Genomic DNA, 23,910 nt, shown 5'->3' with positions numbered 1-23,910 from the left:
GATGTAGCTTATCTAGCTCCTTTCTCAGTTTGTCCTTTACTTCTGACTGATGCTCTTCATTGTAAAATAAGAAACATGGGAAAAAAGAAAGAACTGGAGCACTGCAATAATTATGCTCCAAATTCTGGCCAGTGTGACAACTGAACTATAAGGAAGCAACTAAGGTCTCAAGGATACCCAGGGATAGCCCATAGATACTTTCATGTTCATTCTTTTCAAGTGGAGGGCCCAGAGGCAAATAACAAATAGTCAACATTGAATGTGTGACCTCAAAATGCCAAAATATTTGGTGAGAATGACTCAGAAATCAAGAAGCTACTTGTAGCAAATCAAGTACTGTAATACACTGTCACACAGGATAGCTGCTCTTGAACCTGACAAAAGGACTGTGTTACGACATGTGTACAGGGTTAAGACTCTGGAGGAACTGGGCAGGGGCGGCTCAGGCTCAGGAGAGCAGCAGTTCTCACCCTGCTACCATGAGGTTGGAGAACAGGAGTGTGTCAGATCACTCAGAGGAGTCTCTAAAAGACACTGGCGGTCTTGGTATGCCTGAAGGAGGCGATGGTTGGGCTTTCTCCAGGACCTTGAATGCCATTCAGGAACCACCAAGGAATCCTCTCTTCCCCAGTCTCCACTGAACATTCTCCATCCTCTCCTGAACCTGCTGTCTGACGGGATCCTGAAACTCCACTTCCTGGAGAGTGAGTCTCAAGGAGTTGAGAAATTAGCACATCTTCTCCCTCCTCCTGAAGGGAAGAACATTCTGGATGGAAGACAACACTGTAGGGTCTTCTCAATCTCTAGAATAAAGGTTCTACATTACAGTGATGTGATTCTTCCCCAAAAGATTCTTCTGCTTCCCAAGAAATCCCAAAGGGATGGTACAGCCTTCATACTTGAAGAATTGCTAACATTTTTAGGCAGAAAGGTAAGGGGCTGCCTGAGCATATACATAGGTTTCTCCCTAATGCATGGACTACGGAGAAAATCCCAAGGCTTCAAAGCTGCCACAGTAACAACCAGATAGAAAACCAGTGGAGAAAGTTCCTAAAGCAAAGCAATGGTGTGGTATCAGGCAACCTTCTCTGTGGCTCAAACTTTAGACATAACAGCCATTTCATTTATATCACAGAAAAAAAAAATAACTGAGGTAGGTCATAATGTTTTAAATTATTTTTCCAGTAGGAATATTACACCCTGATGACATAGACTATTCCCACTTCTTCCACAAATCACCAGCGACTTCCCTCAAAATGGTCCCTTGTCTCCAGACTCTTGCCCTTCGTACCATCCTCACATTGACTGATTAATGTTCTTAAACATATCACTCCTCTGATCAAAATTTTTCACTGTTTCCTATTGCCAGTAGAAGAAACCTTAATTCCTCTGTATGTCATTTACGGTTTCTTACCAGTCAGTTTCCCTGCTTACCCCCTACTATGTCCTGATTGCCAGGCTGGTCATGCTCTGAGCTATAGTCATAGTTTCCTCCACTTGTAATGCCAGCTGGGCTTCTCTCTACTTTTCTAACTCTTCCTACTCACTTTTCAGGGCTGGATTCAAATCCCACCTCCTCCACTGCTACCCACACTGACCTTTTCCTGCTATAAATTCCTATAGTACACTCACTGTACACCTCATTTTGGTAGCTTATTTATCGAGTGGTTAATATTGCATGCCTGACTGCACTGGATGCTTTGTGGATACAGAGAATAGAATAAGGTCCTTGCCCTAGAGGAGGAGACTTTGCTGCTTTGTCGTAGTATATTACTGTTTCTTGAGGGCAAGCCTTGACTCCACAGTAAAAATCCAAGTTCTCAAGTTCTACAAGTATGTCATGCCTATCACAGTGCTACATACATCCCAGGATTTCAGAAAAAGACTTGCTAAATTGAATTAAATCCTCTCTCTCTCCCCCTCCCTCTCTCTGTCTCTAGGGCTTATGTAACACTTGAGGATGGTAGCTGAAGTGCAATAGCTAATTTGCTCTAAAATGGCCAAACCTAAGAGAACTAGTTCACTTGGGCTAGGCTAAAGGGGTAGGGGCAGTGGTAAGAAAGGAAAAACCACCCTGGTGTGCTGCCCCATCAACAACATGGAAAAGTTGCTCAACGCAAGTCCACTCTCCGGCTGGACCCCTGGTTACTAAGAGGTGGAAACCGCTGCAGGGTGAAATCAAATTCCGTGACTGAAAGCATGACAAGCAAAGGAGTGAGAAAAGGCAAAATCAGCAGAGTAGGGAAGGAGAGCAGCATAAACTTCCTTGGCCAGACTGAGCAGCAAAGGGCCATCAAAGAGGGACTGGCCTCCTTTGGACATAACTAAAGACACACCAGGCCAGCTGTTGGCAACCGCAGTTCAGAGCTTCACACATTTGTAGCAATAAAGGCTTGATGTGGGCACTTTTGGCTTCCAGACACCTGCTCCCCGAGGTGACAGCAGTGGGGCGCAGCTGCCCTGAGTGACTCTGAGGTAGACTCTCACACAGGTCCTGAGCTGGAAGGACTCGGACGAGTGGGAAACCCAAACCCCGGTCTTCTCCATGGGGCCCTAGGACAAGATGAAAGATCTAACGCAAAGCAGAAAAGCCTGGCGGGTTGGGGAGCAGGGCGGGAAGTAACAGAGGCTTCAGGCACCCCCTGTCTCTCCCACCGTAAACCGGAGGAGTCCTCTCCCTGCAGGCGGCCGGGCTGAACGATCCTCAGGCCAATCAAGGTGCCTGCTGAGTCTTGTGGCAACTACTGGCCACGATTTCCACCCATCTCTTGACCCGAGGCAGTGGCGGGGTCACCAGAGCCCCTGGTCCGGGCCTCTCCGGGCGCCCGGGACGCTGAAGCTCGAGCTCCTCCTCTTCCCTCCCTCGGCCAGTCCCTCCCCCAGCCGTAGAAGAGGGGGGGGCCGGGCTTGGCCCGGCGAGGCCCGTGCATTCCAGAGAGCCGAGCGAGCTAGAGCAACAAAGGAGCCGGGTAGTTGGCGGGGAGAGTCCCGGGGCTGCGGCACAGTGCAGCCAAGTGGGCGTCTGGGCCGTAGGCTGGCGCGAGGGTGGAGCCGGGAACCTAGTCCAGCACTCCCGGCCCGCGCCTGGCCTCCATCGCGGGGCCGGGAGGTGGTTTTAATGGTGGGAGAAGGAATGGGGCTAGAGATTGGGGGCCCAGGGGGCTCCCGCAGCTGAAGATAACTAGGATTGCCAGGGGAAGGGGTAGAGAGTTGTGCATCCCGGCCCGAGCCTCCACCGCCCAACATGGGCCCCGGGTTCCAAAGTTTGCGAAGTTGGGCGCCTAGGGCCCGCGGCGCGCAGAGCGTCCGGGGGGGCCCGGCACCGGACTCGCGGGGCGCACTGGTCGCCTGAGCTGCCCCCGAGGCCCCAAGGGTTGCGCGTGTGGCCTGGGGGCTCCGGAGAGCGGGCGGGGGCTCCAGGGCTTCTGCTGAGTTGGCGGGTTTGGCCATGGCCGCTGACCGCCTCGCACGGGGGCCGGCGCTCCTGCTCCTGGGGCTGTTGCTGCTGCTGCTGCTGGGGGGCCCGGGCCGGGGGGCGGCCTTGAGCGGGAACGCGACCCGGCCTGGGCCGCGGAGCGCGGGCGGGAGCGCGAGAAGGAGCGCGGCCGTGACCGGCCCTCCGCCGCTGCTGAGCCACTGCGGCCGGGCCGCCCCCTGCGAGCCGCTGCGCTACAACGTGTGCCTGGGCTCGGCGCTGCCCTACGGGGCCACCTCCACTCTGCTGGCCGGGGACTCGGACTCCCAGGAGGAAGCGCACGGCAAGCTGGTGCTCTGGTCGGGTAAGCGCGCGGGAGCCGGAGCGGGGGCTGTGGTGATGGGATGCGGGGATTCTCGGAAAGAATAGGCTCAAGACTGAGCTTTTGAGAGGGCGGGAGCAGCGCCCGGGAGAGTTGCAAGAACGGATTCTGAAACTTTGGGGGCAGGCTGTATGCAGGATGGGACCGTCGGTGATGAGGCGGGAGGGCGAGGAAGTTGAGGAAGCGGATCACAAAGGCCTGAGCAGGGTGGGTTTGCAAAGGAAAAGGGGGAATGAGGGGCCCAAGAGCGAGGGGGATGGTGGCTCTGAGCCACAGGAAAGGACTTTTTTTTTTTTTTTTTTTAAAGAAAAGGAGATGCTCCACGTAGGTGCCACTATGGAAGCGGGGTCCTCGGGAATTCAAGGAGGTGTTTAGACCTTGGAGAAGAAACTGGGAAATCGAATTGGCAGGAAAAAGGGAAGATGGGGGTAGAAGATTTAGGCATTGAGGGAGAGAGTGGGGGAAAAGAACTGAGTGAAATTTGTGAAGGGTAAGAAACCCCTGGTGATGAGTAATTAAAAGGTAACCAGAAAGTTCCAGAAATCTTGTTTTGGGAGACAGAAGTCCAGTGATCGTGTCTTGCTTTGACAGGAGATTTCAGTTTCCTCATCTGAAAAATGGGGACTCGGTTCCTTGTCTGAGGTTGTGAAGTAATGAGACTATTCTAACGATCATTTGTGGGTTCCTTGGAAGTTTGGACCCTCAGGCTGGTCTGGGCTGAGGAAGGACACTTAAGTGTGGGATGTCTAGAGCCCTCTGGATACTTTCATGGTGGTCTGAGGTCCCAGAACCCTCACCTCATGGTGAGATTATGACCCAGCCTGAAAAACTGCAGACTGAACCCAAGCAGGTCCTTCTTTAGCAGTGTGGAGTGGATTAGCTCCCCACCTGTCACTCTTCTGGGCTGGGGACCTAAAGAGAAGGGGAGGGAACTGGCCTTGCCACCCCTTGCTTGTAGCTAGGGTGACTCCAAAATTGTCCTTGAAGAAACAGGAAATAAAATCAAAAGGCAGGAGCAGACCTGGCAACCCTCAGTCTTTTGATAGGCCTTGGATGCCCCACATCTCAGTTCTGCCCCAGGGACGGGTAAGGATCCTGATAGGGGAGTGTTTGTAGGCTGCCTGTCATTGTCAGGTTGGCCACTAGAGTTCTCAGAGTCTTTGCCGGATGTTGGACAAAGTCATGTCATTCCTGGCTTGGTACAGATGCCAGAGGAAGAACCTGGAGGATGGTACCCATGGTGGAGCCACATCCTTTGTGGGTATCAGGTTCTAAAGTCAACATGTAGGCAGAAACCATGTGTAATCAACAGTAGCTTTGAAAAATCCATAAATGGCCACAACAAAAGGTCTATGTGATTTTGCTCCCATATTACCATACATACTCTTTTATGGTAATATGTTTGTATGAATGTGCAACATATAGTAATGTACAATATATAAGAAGGGGCATACATAGAAAATATAATTTTAGTTTTTAAAATTACATAAATGCAAAAGAGCAGAAGAGGGAAAGGATTTTTAAAAATACACAAAAGAAAGGTATAAACAAGGTTTCTTTGAGTTTAGGAGCCAGCTGTATGGAAAATCTAAATGTCTCAGCACTAGGACTTCCCTGGTGGTGCAGTGGTTAAGAAATCCGCCTGCCAATGCACGGGACACGGGTTCGAGCCCTGGTCTGGGAAGATCCCACATGCCGCGGAGCAGCTAAGCCCGTGAGCCACAACTACTGAGCCTGTGCTCTAGAGCCCGTGAACCACAACTGCTGAGCCTGCGTGCCACCACTACTGAAGCCCGCACACCTAGAGCCCGTACTCCGCCACAAGAGAAGACACCTCAAACGAGAAGCCTGCGCACTGCAGCAAAGAGTAGCCCCTGCTCGCTGCAACTAGAGAAACCCTGCGTGCAGCAACGAAGACCCAATGCAACCAATAAATAAATATTCCTGTTTAAAAAAAAAAAAAGTCTCGGCACTAGAATCTCACCCAGTTCTGAGTTGTTCACACTATGAGAGAATATGTGTTCATTCTCTCTCTGTCTTTTTATTTATTTATTTTGCAGGGGCCCATGGTCGAATTCTCCTAAATTAAGTGCATGTGTGATGCTGCCCTTCTGTAGTTTCCATCAAATCAGGCAGAAAGGGTATGAACCTCTCTCCAGCCCATACTCCTGAGAGCAGCTGCTGAGCAGGCAGAAGTGGTTTTGGCAGGAAAGTTGAGGAGTCAGAACCATCCGCTGGCTGTGTGGGTTCGAACCTCACTAGCTGTGGCTCTGGTGGGGCAGGGTCCTGCAGGGGTGCCGGCCCTGAACCCTGGTCCTTAGTTCATTCTGAGCTCTTCTCTGCTGCCACCCTTCATCCCTCAGCTCAGTCCCATTCCCATATGTGTTCTGGGTGTTCTTTTTCTGCGTCTGGTCTTTCTGCTGGATGTTTTATATGAAGTAGGGCCAGAAGCAGGAGTTGGTGCCAGCTGGGTCAGTGGGTGGGTAGTGAACTGGAGCCGAGTGTGAGAATCACAGACAAGCCTTCTGCTGGGGGGTTCTGGCTAGTGATTTTTCCTGTCCTGAGCTGGTGGTCTTGATTTGGCTTTGGACGTGGTCAGTGTCATCTGGCCCTTGGAGGTGTTTTTGTGGGTGAAGATGATTTAGGTTGTCTTCATCTGTAAACTTTTGAAAGTAGAGACTTCTTTACTTTTTTAAAAGTCTCAGAGTTCTGAGTACACAGCTGTCCACGTTCAGTTAGGTGTCGGGTGCTTGCTATGTGTCATTCTGGATCAGGTTCTGGGGCAGATAAAGGCAAAGAATACCAAAAAAAAAATAGACAAAGAATTCAGACAGGATCCGAAGACAGATAATTAAACAGGCTTTAGCAACACCTCTGAGAGGTATTGTGACCAGGTGGGATGCTGAATGAACACAAAGGACTCTGGGGCGCAAGGGAAGACCCCCAGAGGAACTGACATTTAACCCACAACCTGAGAAATAAGTAGGAATTACTGGGGCCAAGGAAGATTTGGGTGGGAAGGATAGGAGGAGGGGATAGCATGCACAAAGGTGTAGAGGTGAGAGGGCTTAGTACTTTTAAGGAAGTATAAAAATTTCAGCAGAGCTGGATCAAAGCATTTGAGGGATAGGATTATAAGAGATAAGACCTAGAGAATTAGAAAATAAAGGGATCCATACCCCATATTAGGAAATTTGGTTGTTTTCCAGAAGATAGTATGGAGCCACTGAAGGCTTTTAAGCAAGAGAGAGATGTAATCATGTTTGCATTTTAGACCGATCTCTTTGAGTACTGTGTGAAGAAGCCACAGGAGAAGGGAAATCCTGGAGCCTGTTTGCTTGTTTAGCAGATGGTTGAAGTAGTCCAGCTGAGAGATGATGGTGGTCAGGACTGGAGTAACAGCTTGGAGGAAGTGGTCAGATCCCGGAGCTTCAGAGGTAGAACCGATGGGACTTGCTGATGAGAGAGCTGGAGGACCCAGGTTTTAGGCTTGGATGGAAGGTGGTATCATTCCCTTTCGCCAAGCTGGAGAATGCTAGAGAAGGAGGAGGTTTAGGAAGAAAGTATGGGCCATGTGAATTAGAGGCCTTCATTGGAAGGTCTATGTGGAGGTTCCCAGCAGATCTGGAATAAGAGTTGCTGAAGAGAGGTACCCACTATGAGCTTCCTCAGCCTAGATTGCTGAGCCTTTGGAAGGATGCCATCAAGTGAGGAAGTCTGCAGCTGAGGTTGGGCCAATTTCTAGGTTTATATAGAACTCAGGTCTGTCTCTCCTATATCTTTCCACTCTCTCGACTTGGGCTTCTTCGGGCACTCAGCATCTTTCCCCAGGATAGCTTGAAATGTCTCCTCTCAGGCATTCCAAGCTGCCCAGACAAACATACTATCCAGGCCATGGTCCACCTTCAGCCAAATCTGGTTGGTTTGGTAAATGGGGCAAGAAAGCAGAGAGACCTGCGGCTGGCAAGAGAAACAGGTCCCTGAGAGCCAGCACGTAGCCTCTTTGACCACTGCTGTGCTGTGTGTGCGCACAGGGGTGTGCGGCCCTGTCATCCAGCCGGGGGCAGCCAGTGGGAAAGAGCTGGAGAAGCTGGGAGGAGTTTCTCATTTGCCTCCCAGACACTTAGATGAGAGACTGAGAGGAGGTCTGTTGTTGGTGATGGTAGGTTGTTTGCAGGGGCAGATCAGGAAGAATTTCCTTAGAGCTGTTCTCAAACCTGGCTGATGATCAGAATCATTCTAAAAGTATACATTTTTAGAAAGTATAAAAATACAGAGAAATACCCATGAGCCCAAGTTTTCATTTTTGCATCAGATTGTTAAGTTTTTAATTGTGAAATGTAGCATGTATACAGAAGGCGAATAAGACACAGAGGTACTAAATAACAAATAATTATAAAGTGACACCTGAGTCAAGTGATGGTGGGGCCCCCCCCAGGAGCTCCCTCTTTGTTTTTTCCAATCACATCCCCCTCCCTCCTCTTCTAGAAGTAACCAATGCCCTGATGTTTTTGATAATTGTTTCCTCTTTCCTCCATAGTTTTACCATCTAGTTTTGGAATCCCTAAACAGTGTATTTCAGTTTTGCATGTTTTTGAACTTCATACAAGTGGAATCATGCTGTGTGTATTCTTTTATGTCATTTCTTTTGCTCTACATTATTTTGTAAAATTCATCCATGTTGTTGCAGCTTATTTTTCATTGCTGAATAGTATTCCATTGTAGAATACATCACAATTTATTTATCTATTTTGCTGTTCTTAAACATTTTTTAAAAATATTTGTTCATTTATTTAGGCTGCGCCAGGTCTTAGTTGCATCACGCAGGATCTCTTAATTACGGCACACGGGATCTCTTAATTGTGGCATGCATGTGGGATCTAGTTCCCTGACCAGGGCTCGAACCCAGGCCCCCTGCATTGGGAGTGTGGATTCTTACCCACTGGACCATCAGGGAAGCCCTACCACTTGTAGTTAACAATGTCCTGGAGGTGTCTGCTGAGCCCGTGCACCTAGAACCCATGCTCCACAACAAGAGAAGCCACCGCAGTGAGAAGCCTATGTACCACAATGAAGAGTAGCCCCTGCTCGCCGCAACTAGAGAAACCCCGCGTGCAGCAACGAAGACCCAACGCAGCCAAAAATAAAATAATATGGCCATTTAAAAAAAAAAAAAGAAGTGGTAATAGTAGCAGCACTGGGACCTCCTTGGAGGTCCAGTGGTTAAGACTTCACCTTCCAGTGCAGGGGATGCGAGTTTGATCCCTGGTTGGAGAGCTAAGATCCCACATGCCTCGTGGCCAAAAAACCAAAAACATAAAACAGAAGCAATATTGTAACAAATTCAATAAAGACTTAAAAAAAAGGTCCACATAAAAAAATATATTTTTAAAAATAGTAGCATCTTTCATCCTTGACATTTTCTTCATTCTAAAGAGAAAGCTTTTCTACCTTTCACCATTAAATATGATGTTTGGTGTAGGTCTCGTAGTTATAAATATTTTTATCAGATTAAGGAAATTCTCTTCTATTCCTAATTTGCCAATTATTATTTTTATCATGGATGGACACTGAATTTTATCAACTACTTTTTCTGTATCTATTGAGATGATCATATGATTTTTTTCTTCATTAATCTGTTAACATGGTAAATTGCATTGATGAAATTTTCTCTTTTTTTAAAATTTATTTGTTTATTTTTGGCTGTGTTGGGTCTTTGTTACTACGCGCGGGCTCTCTCTAGTTGCAGTGAGCGGAGGCTACTCTTCATTGGGGTGTGTGAGGCTTCTCATTGTGGTGGCTTCACTTGTGGAGCACGGGCTCTAGGCGCATGGGCTTCAGTAGTTGTGGCACGTGGGTTCAGTAGTTGTGGCTCACGGGCTCTAGAGTGCCGGCTCAGTAGTTGCGGCGCACGGGCCTAGTTGCTCCGTGGCATGTGGGATCTTCCTGGAACAGGGCTCGAACCCATGTCCCCTGCATTAGCAGGTGGATTCTTAACCACTGCGCCACCAGGGAGGTCCTGATGAAATTTTCTAATGCTAAACCATTCTTGGAACAACAGTTTTCAACTTGACTGATCATCTGAATCACACATAAAAAAATTCGTTTTTAAAGTTTAAATTGTGGGGCTTCCCTGGTGGCGCCGTGGTTGAGAGTCCGCCTGCCGATGCAGGGGACACGGGTTCGTGCCCCGGTCCGGGAAGATCCCACATGCCACAGAGCGGCTGTGCCCGTGAGCCATGGCCGCTGAGCCTGCGCGTCCGGAGCCTGTGCTCCGCAACGGGAGAGGCCACAGCAGTGAGAGGCCCGCGTACCGCAAAAAAAAAAAAAAAAATTGTGGCAAATGTTATTTTTAAAGTGTATAAATGTAGAAAAATGCAGAGACTAATATAACACCTGTGTCTGTATTTTTTCTTTTTGTTTCATATTTTATTAAAGAAATAAAACAAGGGAAATCCCTGGCGGTCCAGTGTTTAAGACTTGCAGCCAAAAAAAAAAGACAGAAATAGAAAAAGAAAGAAAACGAAACAGATAAAGCTGATGTCCCCTTTCTTCTTGTTTCCAGTTTCATTCCCTTTTCTTCACTGCGGAGCTTCCTGCATCCCAGTAACTTGCATATTTATTTTTTAAGTTTAATTACTTTAATAAAATAGGTAGTATACGAACATAGTACAAAATTCTAAAGTAGCAAAAGTTAAATCCTTCAACTTCTGTTTCCAGCTACCCATTTCCCTTCCCACAGGCAACCACCAACACTGGTTTGTGTGTATTCTTTTTTTTTTTTTTTTTTTTTTTTGTGGTACGCGGACCTCTCACTGTTGTGGCCTCTCCCGTTGCGGAGCGCAGGCTCCAGACGCGCAGGCTCAGCGGCCATGGCTCACGGGCCCAGCTGCTCCGCAGCATGTGGGATCTTCCCGGACTGGGGCACGAACCCGTATCCCCTGAATCGGCAGGTGGACTCTCAACCACTGCGCCACCAGGGAAGCCCTTGTGTGTATTCTTTTATTGATATCTAACATATGTACAAATGTAGATGTGTCCTTATTCTTTTTTCTTCCCATAACCAGTACAGCTCTCCAGGCTGTTCTCCACTCAGCTGCACCCATTAAACAAGACATATTGGAGATTGTTCCATTTCATTGCAAATAATTCAACCCTGGATAGTGTGCTATTTAATATTGATGTGTGATATTTTATTTAGTGGGTCTACTATTGATGGATAAATATTAAGGACGTTTCTACTCTTGTTATTATAAACAGTACTGCAATGAATAATCTTATATACGATTTTTGTGAACGTGTGAAGTGGAATTGCTAGTATAACATTTTACAGCTAATGTCAAATAGTCTCCACAAATGTTAACTAATTTTTAGTCCTACTAAAAATATACAAAAGTGCCAGTTTCCCCCCGACTCTTGCCAGTACAGCATTTTCAAATGTTTTGATCTTTATCCTTCTAAAGGTTAAAAAGTTATATGTCATCGTAGTTTTATTTCACATTTAATGAGTGAGACTGAACATCTCTTTATGTTTTTAAAGGCCATTTGTATCTTCTGTTGTTTGTCATTTGCCCATTTTTCTATAGGATTATGAATTTCTTATTGATTTGGAAGACCTTTATGCATGCAAGGAAAGTAATTCTTTACCTGTGATATGTATTGGAAATATATTTTCTCAGTGTGTTGCTTTTCTTATGATCTTGTTTGTTTTTTACCCTACTGAATTTTTCTATTTTTCTGAAGTCTTTTCTTTAAATCTTTTATTTCAAAACTTCTGAGTTTTGTGTCGTACTTCAAAATGCATTCTCCACTCAAAGATTTAAAACAACATTTTCCACTTTTTCTTCTAGTACTCTGATTTCTTAAAATAATGTAGTTATTTTTGATTCATCTGGAATGTATTTTTATGTAAGAAATGGGGTAAGGGGCTTCCCTGGTGGCGCAATGGTTGAGAGTCCGCCTGCCGATGCAGGGGACGCGGGTTCATGCCCCGGTCTGGGGGGTCCCACATGCCGCGGAGCAGCTGTGCCCGTGAGCCGTGGCTGCTGAGCCTGCGCGTTCGGAGCCTGTGCTCCGCGGCGGGAGAGGCCACATTGGTGAGAGGCCGGCGTACCGCAAAAAAAAAAAAAAAAAAAAAAGAAATGGGGTAAGGATTCAACTTATTTTTTCCCTCGATGCCTCCTCAGTTGTCTTTTAATATTTATTGAATAATCTATTTTTTCCTTGGGTGATTTATTTTTAAACTACAAAACAATATTTAAAATGAGATAAAAAGAAAAACAAATTACACGTTCAAAAAGCAGATAATTATCACAAATTCCAGAAAAATAACACAATGTTGTTTGTGTGTGAGTGTGTATGTGTGTTCTGGTTATTTATTGCTATATTACAGACCACTTCAAATCTTGGTGGCTTAAAACAAGAACATTCCTTTTGCCCATGAATCTGCAGTCTGGACAGCACTCAGCAGGGATGGCTTGGCTTTCACTGGGGTAACTGGAAAAGCTGGGAACTTGAAAAACCCAGCATTTCTTTCTCTTTCTTCTTTTGGTCCCAGGGCCTCTCTATGTGGTCTCTCCACCAGGCCTCTCCAGCAGGACAGCCTCGGGATAGTTGGTCTTATTTCATGGCAACTGGGATCCAAAAACAAGTGTTCCAAGAGAGACCCAGGCAAAAGCCAAATGGCTTCTTATTATTATCCAGGCTTGAGAGTCTGAGAACGTCACTTCCACCACATTTTATTGGTCGAGCAAGTCACTAAGGCCAGCCCATATTCCACAATATTTTAAAAAAATATTTATTTTTTAATTAATTTATTTTATTTTATTTTTGGCCGTGTTGGATCTTAGTTGCAGCACGCGGGATCTTCATTGCGGCGCGCAGGCTTCTCTTTAGTTTTGGGTCACAGGCTCCAGAGCACGTGGGCTCTGTAGTTTGCAGCACGCGGGATCTGTAGTTGAGGCGCTCGGGCTTAGTTGCCCCGCAGCATGTGGGATCTTAGTTCCCCGACCAGGGATCAAACCTGTGTCCTCTGCATTGGAAGGCGGATTCTTTTTTTAAAAAAATAAATTTATTTATTTATTTGTTTATTTATTTTTGGCTGTGCTGGGTCTTCACTGCTGCACGTGGACTTTCTCTAGTTGCAGCGAGCGGGGGCTACTCTTTGTTGCGGTGCGTGGGATTCTCATTGCAGTGGCTTCTCTTGTTGTGGAGGACGGGCTCTAGGCATGTGGGCTTCAGCAGTTGTGGTACGTGGGCTCAGTAGTTGTGGCTCACAGGCTCTAGAGCGCAGGCTGAGTAGTTGTGGCGCACAGGCTTAGTGGCCCCATGGCATGTGGGATCTTCCAGGACCAGGGGTGGAACCCGTGTCCCCTGCATTGGCAGGCAGATTCTTAACCACTGGACCATCAGGGAAGTCCCAGAAGGCGGACTCTTAACCACTGGACCATCAGGGAAGTCCTCACAATATTTTTATTAAGCATCTGCCTGTTGTTCCTCTAAAATACCTATTACTCGAGGGAGCCCGTCCGCATTTAAAATATATTGCTTAAACATCCAGTAAAATTCACTTTTTCTTTCTTGTCACAGTTCTATGAGTTTAGACAAACGCATAGAATTCTGGATGCAGCCACTACATACAAGATAGAGAACAGTCCCATCACCCTCAAAGGTTCCCTCGTGTTGCCCCTTAGTAGGCAGAGCCCTCTCCTACCCTAGCCCCTGGCAACCACTGCTGTGTCCTCCACCCACACCCTCTCAGCCAAAATCTTTGAGACTGGGCTCTCCACCTAGAGTGATAAAGGTCCCCCAGGTGATTCGGATTTGAGTCAGGTCTCAGAACCGTTGCCCAAGGACATTGCTTCTTAAGTGACAGGAACTTGCTCTGCACCCTTGGAATAGATTTTGTCTAGTGAGAGCTGTGAACGGTCAGAGGCCTCAGATTACTAATAGTAACAGCTAATGTCTCTTGAGTGCTTAGTACGTGACAGGTCTGGGCTAAGCACATTTGATGCATTATCTCACTCTACACCACAGTTCCACAAGGTAAGTCTATTCAATATTATCTCCATTTCACAGATGAGGAAACTGAGGCTAGAGATAGAGTAATTTGTCTAAGATCACACAGCCAGGAAATGATAGAGCCACGAATTGGACCCAGGCAGGCTAATTGCAGTGTCCATGCTCCTTATCCCTCTGCTATATTACCTTCCTCCCAAAAAGAGCAGTTACCTGCTCACACCACCCCCAGCCTGGGCAGTCACCCACGTTGGCTCTCACATCCTCAGAAGCTTCTCCTAATACAACTTCTTGTTTGGGAAATAGGTGTTCCTGAAGCAGGGGTGATTCAGGAGGGGCGAAGGGGGTAGAATGCTGAGTGAGCCCAGCCACAGGGAGAGCAGGGTAGAGGCCTGGACTGGGGTAGGGGTGCTGGGAGACCTCCACCTGTTTCTTTCTGGCTGACAACACCTTTCCTCCCCGTGCACTGGACACAGCCTCCTCTGTTTCTCTCCATCTGATTTCCTGTTTCCTCCTCTGGCTTCGGAGTACCTGGCTCCCCTGACTACCTCTTCTTAAGCTCCAACCTGTTCTCTGTCTCACCTCAGCTTGGTAAGAGGAACAAGGGTCCTGGGGTCTGGGCAAGGGGAAGCACTTCCTGGTCCTGGTCCACGGGCCCTGTGAGGGTGGGTCCCACAACACTCCTTCCCTGTGGAATGTAGAAGGTTTTAACAATGTCCCTGAAAAAGTAAAAGGTAAATTGACCTGGGATTCTCAGCCAGAGGTGCTAACACTCCGTTAGCGGGGCATTTGGAAATGGGGGCTGTTTCTTAAGAACTTTAATTGAATTGTAATATACACAGAGAAAAGTGCACAGTTTGATTTTCACAAAGTAAATCACCCATGAAACCAGAACCAGATCGAGAAATAGAACATCACCAGTGTCCCAGACGTCCCTCTTCAGGCCTCTTCCAATCCCCACCCTGGAGTGGGAGGGGTGAGGAGCATTTTCTGGCTGTCACCAGGACTTAGGGGTTCTCTTGGCATTTAGTGGGCAGGGTCTAGGGATGCCAGATGTCCTGCGGTACCTGGGACACTCCTGCAGCGCAAAGCACGGTCAAGCCTAAATGCCCTGCTGAGAAACGCCGTGCCTGGCCGTCCTGAGCAGTCATGGCCTGCAGCGTGGCAAAGAGAGATGCTTTAGACCCGGGGAACAGCGGTGCAGCTATGTCTGTCTGTGGGTCAGAGTGCTGAGGGGTCTTCACTGCAATGTGTCCACACTGTCGCTACCCCCAGGCCTCCGGAACGCCCCCCGCTGCTGGGCAGTGATCCAGCCCCTGCTGTGTGCTGTGTACATGCCAAAGTGTGAGAACAACCGGGTGGAACTGCCCAGCCGCACCCTCTGCCAGGCCACCCGTGGCCCCTGTGCCATCGTGGAGAGGGAGCGGGGCTGGCCCGACTTTCTGCGCTGCACCCCCGACCACTTCCCCGAGGGCTGCCCGGTAAGTGCTCTGTGAGGCAGGGTCTGGGCTGGGCAGGACCAGGCACGGGACAGGGCCCAGCAGGGGCAGAGGAGCTCAGCGCCTTCTCTTCTGGGAGATCCCAAGTCTACAGCCATGGCGTCAGTGAGCCACAGGCCCAAACTGAAGCTCGCCGAGCTGAACCAGTCTATTAGGGATGATCTATTTATAAAAAGATTTTTGAGCACCCGCTCTGTTAGGTGATGGGGAGTTACAGGAGTCGTGAATGACAAACCTGTGCTCAGGAAGTTTACTGTGTATTTAGGGAGTCAAGGCTTGCACGTGTAAAACAGCTAAGAGACACCAAGACGGGGTGTGATCTAGTTCTGGGTGATGAAGGACAGCACATTAATAATGATGATGATGATGGTAGTAATACTAATTATTATTATTTATTACCTTCCACATACTATTGTAAACATCTTACATTTATTTATTCACTTAACCCTTAGACCACACCATGAAGTATTGCTATCCTATAGATCAGGAAACTGAGCTAGCAGAGAGGTCAAATAATTTGCCCCAGGCTGTGCAGTCACGAGGTGCAAGGCTAGGATTCAAATGCTGGAAGGTTGTCTGCGGAGCCTGTGCTCTTGGCCTCTCTGCCACGCTACCTTCACGCCTCTTATTAAACCAAAGGTCACCTGAGCCTACCGCTCCCCTATGCGCTTTCTCCTCTTCTCTCATTGCCAGAATGAGGTGCAGAACATCAAGTTCAACAGTTCGGGCCAATGTGAGGCTCCCTTGGTTCGGACTGACAACCCCAAGAGCTGGTACGAGGACGTGGAGGGCTGTGGGATCCAGTGCCAGAACCCGCTCTTCACCGAGGCCGAGCACCAGGACATGCACAGCTACATCGCGGCCTTCGGGGCTGTCACGGGCCTCTGCACTCTCTTCACCCTGGTCAGCGGGAGGCAGGCCCGTGGGTGGAGGGTCAGGGGGGCGGCAGGGCCCAGGACCCTCAGGCAGCCTATAAAGTAGGAAGGGAGCCGATTGTCACTGAGAGAGGCTGGGCTCTGGGAGAGCGGGGCGGAGGACTTGGCAGGGGTCCTCGGGGAAGGGTGGCGATAAGAGGGGTCCGGGGGTTCAGATAAGGGCAGCAGAATAACCCTGACCTCACAGAATGGGCCCCACTTCTCTCTTCTAGGCCACATTTGTGGCTGACTGGCGGAATTCCAATCGTTACCCTGCTGTCATTCTCTTCTACGTCAACGCGTGTTTCTTCGTGGGCAGCATTGGCTGGCTGGCCCAGTTCATGGACGGCGCCCGCCGGGAGATCGTCTGCCGCGCTGATGGCACCATGAGGCTTGGGGAGCCCACGTAGGTGTCTTGCGGACCCAGAGGCGAGGGTGAGGGGAAGAGGCTGATGTGCGTTTTCCACAAAAGGGGCAGGTAGGTCTTGAAACGGAGAGTTCAGCGTGGGATTCAGCTTTGCCTTGTTGCACCCAAGGTCTCCAGCATTAGAGCCTGGACTGTTTGCATCTGTTCAAAGGGGCATCTTCTGTATCCTCTTCACTTCTGACCTGAGCCTGGTCTCCAAGCCCTGACTGCTAGGGAAGTCCTCCAGACCTTAGAAGCCAGGGGACTGGGGACAGGGTGGAGAGACTTCGTAGAGGGAGTACAGAACGACGGCCCCAAATGACGCTCCACATGTCTGTGCAGCTCCAACGAGACCCTGTCCTGCGTCATCATCTTCGTCATCGTGTACTATGCCCTGATGGCCGGTGTCGTCTGGTTTGTGGTCCTCACCTATGCCTGGCACACCTCCTTCAAAGCCCTGGGGACCACCTACCAGCCTCTCTCGGGCAAGACCTCCTACTTCCACCTCCTCACCTGGTCGCTCCCCTTTGTCCTCACTGTGGCAATCCTCGCCGTGGCCCAGGTATAGTGACTGGTAGGGGGTGGGGATCTGAGTGGGGCGGACTTGGGTGAGGGAGGCAGTGACTGACTCTGTCCCCCCACCCCTTCCTGCTCTAGGTGGATGGGGACTCTGTGAGCGGCATCTGTTTTGTGGGCTATAAGAACTACCGATACCGTGCTGGCTTCGTGCTGGCCCCAATCGGCCTGGTGCTCATTGTGGGAGGTTACTTCCTCATCCGAGGTGAGTGAGGACCGGGTCAGGACTGGTCGGGCAGCAAAATGTGCTGAGCATCTGCTCTGTGTAAGTAGGAGCCAGGAGCTGCCAGCTCTGCTGCCTTCGAGGTGGGACCTCAGCCGCCTCATGCAGGACCTTGGTGCAAAGGGGAAGGTGCCCATGGGCAGGCCATGGTGCAGGCAGCACCTTTGTGTGGGTCAGAAAAATGCTCCCCTTACTCCAGCTTCGTGCCAGGGCTCATGGCTTGTTGAGTGGAGCTTGGGCTGGATTCCAGCCCCTGGTCAGCCCTGGCCAGATACCCTTGTGTGGTGAACACCCTGAGTAACCACCCTGTCCGCACGGGCCAACTGGGAGCCTTCAGTCATGTGCGTGCGCCCTGAATTTATACACATGCTTGGTCTTTGGAGCTTCATTTCTCCTTTCTGCTCGTAGTGCGAGTGCGCACGCACACACACACACAGAGTTTTCACAACATGCACAGATTCTCTGTTTCCTCACTTCCCTGTCTCAGTCTGCCACCTCCACACTAAGCCTCCGTATCTTAGCTCATTTTCGTTGAGTGTTCTTTGTAAACTTCAGTTTCCTCCCCCAGCGCCATCAGTCTTCTGTTCAGCCCACCTCGTTTCCCTCTCTTTGGCAGTGGCTGGGCCTCTGATTTATATTTTGTATCTGTGTGATCCTGTGTGGCTAGTGTGAGCCACTAGCCACGTGTGTTGAAACTAATCCAGACTGAGATGTGTCCTAAGTATGAAATACACACTGCACTTCAAAGACTCAGCACATACAGGAGTAAACTAGCTCATGAACAATTTGTTATATGGATTACATGTTGAAATGATAACGTCATAAACAGTGATTTATTGTTTATGAAATATATTGAAGTTAGCTTCATCTGTGTCCCTTTACTTTTTGAAGGTGGCTTCTAGGAAATTTGAGATGGTGAATGTGGCTCACGTTATATTTCTCTTGGACAGCACTGTCCTGGAGTCTCTTCTTAGGCCTTTTCCATCATAATAGCTTTGACCTGCTGCCTTACTTGGGGAGGCCGGACCAGGACCGAGGCATCTTTCGTCTCCACTGACCGTCTGTGCCCTGCCCAAGTCTTTCCAGCCCGTGGCGCATCTGCCACCAGCTGTGCTCCAGTGTCTCCAGTTCCCCAAGCTTTAAATCAGCCCAGAAGTCATCAGACGTGGGACTCTAGGACCATGGGGCCCTCCCCTGCCATGCACCTATGCCTCCCAGGAGAGTGGCCTGGCCTCCACTAACGTCTGCCGTCTCCCTTCTGTTCAGGAGTCATGACCCTGTTCTCCATCAAGAGCAACCACCCTGGGCTGCTGAGCGAGAAGGCAGCCAGCAAGATCAACGAGACCATGCTGCGCCTGGGTGAGTGCCATCCCAACACTACACCCTCTGGGGGAGAGTCTCGGAGGCCGAAGTACATTTTGGGGCAAGTTAGCAGCCAGGGAGGCAAGATAAGGCCGTGTGTGTGTGTGTGTGTGTGTGTGTGTGTGTGTGTGTGTGTGTGTGTGTGTTGGTGCTGATGGTAGTGGTGGTAGCAGCTGAAAAGAGAAGGTAGCAAAAAAAATAAATAAATAAGGAGAAGGTAGCTTCTTTCTCAGTTGGAAGAATTCAAGTTCATGTCTAGACTGCTTCCTCATGTCTACTTCCCTCCTGCTGGGACCCACCCAGAGTGGCCTTAAGCACCTCCAAAATCTTGTCTTATTTTGGAGAAAACAGTTCTTTTTAAAATTTTTTTATTGGAGTATACTTGAATTACAATGTTGTATTAATTTCTGGTGTACAGCAAAGTGATTCAGATATAGATATAGATATATTCTTTTCCATTATGGTTTATCACAGGATATTTTTTTTAAGTTTTCATGTAATCTTTTTTTAAAATTTCTTATTTATTTGATTAATTTTTTTATTTTTGGCTGCGTTGGGTCTTCGTTGCGGTACGCGGGCTTCTCATCGCGGTGGCTTCTCTTATTGCAGAGCACGGACTCTAGGCTTCAGTAGTTGTGGCACTTGGGCTAAGTAGTTGTGGCTTGCAGGCTCTAGAGCACAGGCTCAGTACTTGTGGTGCATGGGCTTAGTTGCTCGGCATCGTGTGGGATCTTCCTGGACCAGGGATCGAACCCGTGTCCCCTGCATTGGCAGGCGGATTCTCAACCACTGCGCCACCAGGGAAGCCCCTATCACAGGATATTGATTATAGTTCCCTGTGCTATACACTAGGACCACGTTGTTTAATGTATTTTATATATAGTAGTTTCTATCTGCTAATCCCAAACTCCTAATTTATCCCTCCCCCGCTTTCCCCTTTGGTAACCATAAGTTTGTAGAGAAAACAGCTCTTAAACTGAGCCCAGCACAAATTCACCCCAGACTCAGCTGTCTCTCAGGCCCGAGTGGGCGAACACCCACTTCCCCACTGCTGCTTCCATACCTGGGATTGGTGACGCCCTGTCCCACCCCTGTCCCTCCGCAGGCATTTTTGGCTTCCTGGCCTTTGGCTTTGTGCTCATCACCTTCAGCTGCCACTTCTACGACTTCTTCAACCAGGCTGAGTGGGAGCGCAGCTTCCGGGACTACGTGCTGTGAGTGGGGGGCTGGAGGCTTGGGGGCAGCAGTGGTGGGAGCTGGAGACCCTCCTCTGCTGTCCAGCAGGGGTCTGCCAGGTCCCTGCCTCAGATGACAAGAGAAACTGCCCATCTTGCTCTGGGCGCTTAAGCTGATAGTTGTTCTGTAATTTGCAAACATGGCAGACAGCCCTCTGGGTCCCTGCCCAGCTCCACCCTTCCCTTTCACCCCCAAGGCTCTCTGGCTGGTATGTTTGTAACTGTTAAGCCATCGTGTGTTTTGGCTTCTCCAGCTGACTCTTGCATTGGCCACAGAAGTTGCTTGCTATTTCTCATAGACTCTTTACAGAGCTTCTTGCAAATTCCTGCACAGAAGTAGTTACCTCTCTACCGTAGGTTAACAACCCATTAATGTGTTCTGGTTTTGCCTGTGCTTTTTTGTGTGACAATGAGGATGAATCTGAGAAGGTAACACATCTCAGCTGCTTAAAGAAGTGCAGTACCTACCGATACCAAGAATAGCAGTTAAAATGCTCATTAAAATCTGACTGCTTCCAACTCTTCCTTAAAGGCTCCAGCTTCCAGCGTGGGAAGCTTTACACCACACCGATGCCTATGTCCCTCCCCCAGAGATTTGATTTAATTGTCTGGGGTGTGGCCCAGACATCAGGAGTCATTAAAAGCTCCCAGGTGACTCTAATGATCACCCAGGATTGCAGATCAGGGCTGTGGGCTTCCCTCTTTCTAAAGTGTTTGGATTGATCGTCTGGGCACCCACCCAGGAGACTTAGAAGGCCTCAACTGTGTCCTACCCCTCACCACAGGTGCCAGGCCAATGTGACCATTGGGCTGCCCACCAAGAAACCCATCCCCGACTGTGAGATCAAGAATCGCCCTAGCCTCCTGGTGGAGAAGATCAACCTATTTGCCATGTTTGGAACCGGCATTGCCATGAGCACCTGGGTCTGGACCAAGGCCACGCTGCTCATCTGGAGGCGCACCTGGTGCAGGTGGGGTCAGCAGCAGCCTGTCCTGACCCTGCTGCCTTGTTCTCTCAGCCTCGGCATTTGTTAGGCTTTGTCTGGTCTCAGGTGTCCCAGCACAGCCTTGAGCAGGTGTGATTTCTAAGGGCCTGCCCTGAGCGGCCGAAAGCTGCCTTTTCTGCGGCTCACCACTGCCCCCTGGTGACACCTCCTGTCCTTGGGAGGATGGGCCAAGGGCTGAGCCAGCTGCCGGTGTCTTCCAAGAGTGGAGTGATTTGAGAACGGAGCGCAGGAGCCCTGCGTTCTAGGCCCCCTTTTTGGCACAGAAGACCTCTACCCCTCAGGGTCCTTGAGGCCGTCTGGAGGCTCCTTTCCTGGATGGAACGGATCCGCTGGTTTTTGGCAAGATTTGAGGGGAAGCAGCTGCCCCTCCATGCCGCTTCCCCCACCCTTTCTGCCCTCAGGTTGACGGGGCAGAGTGACGATGAGCCCAAACGGATCAAGAAGAGCAAGATGATCGCCAAGGCCTTCTCCAAGCGGCGCGAGCTGCTGCAGAACCCAGGCCAGGAGCTCTCCTTCAGCATGCACACTGTCTCCCACGACGGGCCTGTGGGTGAGCTTCCACCCCATTCCCACTTTCCTTCTAGGCTGGTGTGGCCTCATGGACTGTTTGGAAGGCTGTGAGGAATGGCTCCCTCCTCTCTCTCACACACTGGTTCTCCTCCAGTCCCCACCCTGCCCCCATCCCAGGCCACCCTCCCCTCTCTGTTCCTGCCCCTGGATCTTGCTTGCTGGTGCTTTGGTTCCAAAGGACTCATCTCCCTCGCCTTCAACCGTCTTCTCCAGCTGTTCTCCTTGAGCTACGGGAAGTCAGGTTCCAGGGACTGGATTTCTGGCCTCTCGTGAGGCCCCTCTCTTCAGACTGGGAATGGGTAGAGATTGCTGTGTTCACTAGGGTGGGCTTTCTGTGCTAAGTCGAGTGGGAGCCATGGGTTGGGGGATGGTGAATGATGCTAAATAAGGGAGGAGCGGTCATTGTGGGGGCCTGGGCAGTCATGGTACCTTATCCTTTCCTTCCATCCCCACAGCGGGTTTGGCCTTTGACCTTAATGAGCCCTCGGCCGATGTGTCCTCTGCCTGGGCCCAGCATGTCACCAAGATGGTGGCCCGGAGAGGAGCCATACTGCCCCAGGATGTGTCTGTCACCCCTGTGGCAACTCCAGGTATGGGGTTCCGGCTTCTGTAGGAAGGTGGGGGACGTAGAGGCTGGAGGTTCCTGGGACTGGAGTACCAGGGGCTGCCAGCAGGGGAGGCGGGGGGGAAAGCCTTGGAGGATCTAAAGTGTGGGTTCCTGAGCTAAAAGAGTAGGGTCCCGAGGAGAGAAGGCATGATGTGGACAGAGTTATGGTCCCAGGCTCACGTTCTCTCTCCCACTGTCAGTACCCCCGGAGGAAAAAGCCAACCTGTGGCTGGTTGAGGCAGAGATCTCCCCAGAGCTGGAGAAGCGCCTGGGCCGGAGGAAGAAGCGGAGGAAGAGGAAGAAGGAGGTGTGCCCGCTGGTGTCGCCCCCTGAGCTCCACCACCCCGCCCCGGGCCCTGCCCCTGCCTCCAGTGCTGTCCCTCGACTGCCCCAGCTGCCCCGGCAGAAGTGCCTGGTGGCCGCGGGTGCCTGGGGAGCTGGGGAAACCTACCGACAGGGAGCCTGGACCCTGGTCTCCAACCCCTTCTGCCCAGAGCCCAGTGCCACAGCCCCCATGGCCTGGGCGCAGGGCCGACGGCAGGGGCTGGGGCCCATTCACTCCCGCACCAACCTGATGGAGGCAGAACTCATGGACGCAGACTCGGACTTCTGAGCCTGGAGAGCAGGACCTGGGACAAGAAGGAGGAACAAATACCGTTCGGAGGCTCTTCTTCCTGCCTGAGAGTGCTTCTCCAGGGTCTCCTCTTCCCGAGAACCTGAGGGCCCAGTGCCCTCCCGGGAGAGCTCAGTATGTCTGGCTCACGGCAGCAGGACTGTGGGAAAGAGCCCTGACATCTCCACGGACAGGCCTTACCCGGGGCGGGGCCCTGGAGCTCAGGGTCCTTGTTTCTGCCCCACCTGGCTGGCAGCGTCAGTCTCCAGTGGGGGTCATGGGGTATGCAGAGCTCGTGGTGGGCAGTAAAGGTGCAGGCAGGGGTGACGGTACTCAGAGTGGGCTGTGGTGACCAGCAAGGCAGGCTGCCCTTTTCGGTGCCACTGGGTGCCCTTCCCCGGCACTCTCAGGCCAAAAGTGTTGCTTGTGTCATTAGCCCTTTGTCCATGGGAGGACAGAGCTCCTTTCCCCCTCTTCAGGGTGGTTGCGAGGCTGGGAGTGCTTACTCCCAAAGGGCCTGTAACCTTTCTTTATAAAAGTGTCCAGCTGGCTCCACTCCAGGCCACTAAGCCACCCTGGGTTTTCCTGCACCCTTCTTCCCCTTTCCCATTTCAGTTCAACCAGGCCAACCTCTTCCCGTTTCCTGTTTGTTGATTAGGAGCCAGCATCGCAGCATTGTCTGTCCTGCCCCCAAACCCCACCCCTTTGCTGCTGGGCTCCATCTCCAGGTGAGAGATTGATTCAGCTATGGAGCCTGGCGCGGCATAGAAGCAGTGAGTGACGGGGAGCCTCTGGGCCTCCAAGAGATGCATGTTATCTTTTCCTGTATCTGTCCAGTGGGGGATGGATCCTCTGACTTGAGGGGCTCCCCTGGGAAGCTGCTGACACTTCAGCCAGGCAGAAAAGCTTCCTTCAACTTCCACAACCAGTGGGTGAAGAAGTTCCCACCTCCCATAACCCCCATCCGAGGCCCCAGTTTCGAGAACCAGACAGCAGGAAGCCTTAGCAGCTGGCTGGGTTCCAGATCAGGGGGTAGGGATAGGGAGACAAAATATAAACAGTAAATAAAAGGTTTTTGTATAAA

General features: G+C 50.3%; 1 protein-coding gene across 2 annotated transcripts; it reads left to right on the top strand.

Moving 5' to 3' along the window:
• Nucleotides 1-2,898: 2,898 nt before the first annotated feature.
• Nucleotides 2,899-23,910, top strand: SMO (smoothened, frizzled class receptor). 2 transcript variants are annotated; one of them, XM_004272210.3, is made up of 12 exons: nucleotides 2,899-3,779; nucleotides 15,090-15,295; nucleotides 16,007-16,216; nucleotides 16,461-16,633; nucleotides 16,976-17,195; nucleotides 17,291-17,414; nucleotides 18,699-18,791; nucleotides 19,900-20,008; nucleotides 20,815-21,000; nucleotides 21,438-21,586; nucleotides 22,062-22,196; nucleotides 22,414-23,910. In XM_004272210.3, exons 1-12 carry the CDS (start codon nucleotides 3,449-3,451, stop codon nucleotides 22,824-22,826), a joined length of 2,349 nt encoding a protein of 782 aa, XP_004272258.1. In that variant the 5' UTR covers nucleotides 2,899-3,448; the 3' UTR covers nucleotides 22,827-23,910. The 2 variants fall into 2 exon arrangements, with proteins under 2 accessions (XP_004272258.1, XP_049570450.1); XM_049714493.1 differs by lacking the exon at nucleotides 2,899-3,779 and adding an exon at nucleotides 10,813-14,405.

This window comes from Orcinus orca, chromosome 9, assembly GCF_937001465.1.
Source record: "Orcinus orca chromosome 9, mOrcOrc1.1, whole genome shotgun sequence".
Classification (NCBI taxonomy): Eukaryota; Metazoa; Chordata; class Mammalia; order Artiodactyla; family Delphinidae; genus Orcinus; species Orcinus orca.
Note: the sequence above shows the minus strand (reverse complement) of the source record. Positions and strands in the feature narration are given on the sequence as shown.

Excerpts from the sequence above, each read along its gene's own strand:
- SMO (XM_004272210.3), top strand. The coding sequence starts at position 3,449 with ATGGCCGCTGACCGCCTCGCACGGGGGCCGGCGCTCCTGCTCCTGGGG. Across the intron at positions 17,415-18,698 it reads AGGTTACTTCCTCATCCGAG|GAGTCATGACCCTGTTCTCC; the intron begins GTGAGTGAGGAC and ends CCTTCTGTTCAG. Across the intron at positions 21,587-22,061 it reads CTCCCACGACGGGCCTGTGG|CGGGTTTGGCCTTTGACCTT; the intron begins GTGAGCTTCCAC and ends CCATCCCCACAG.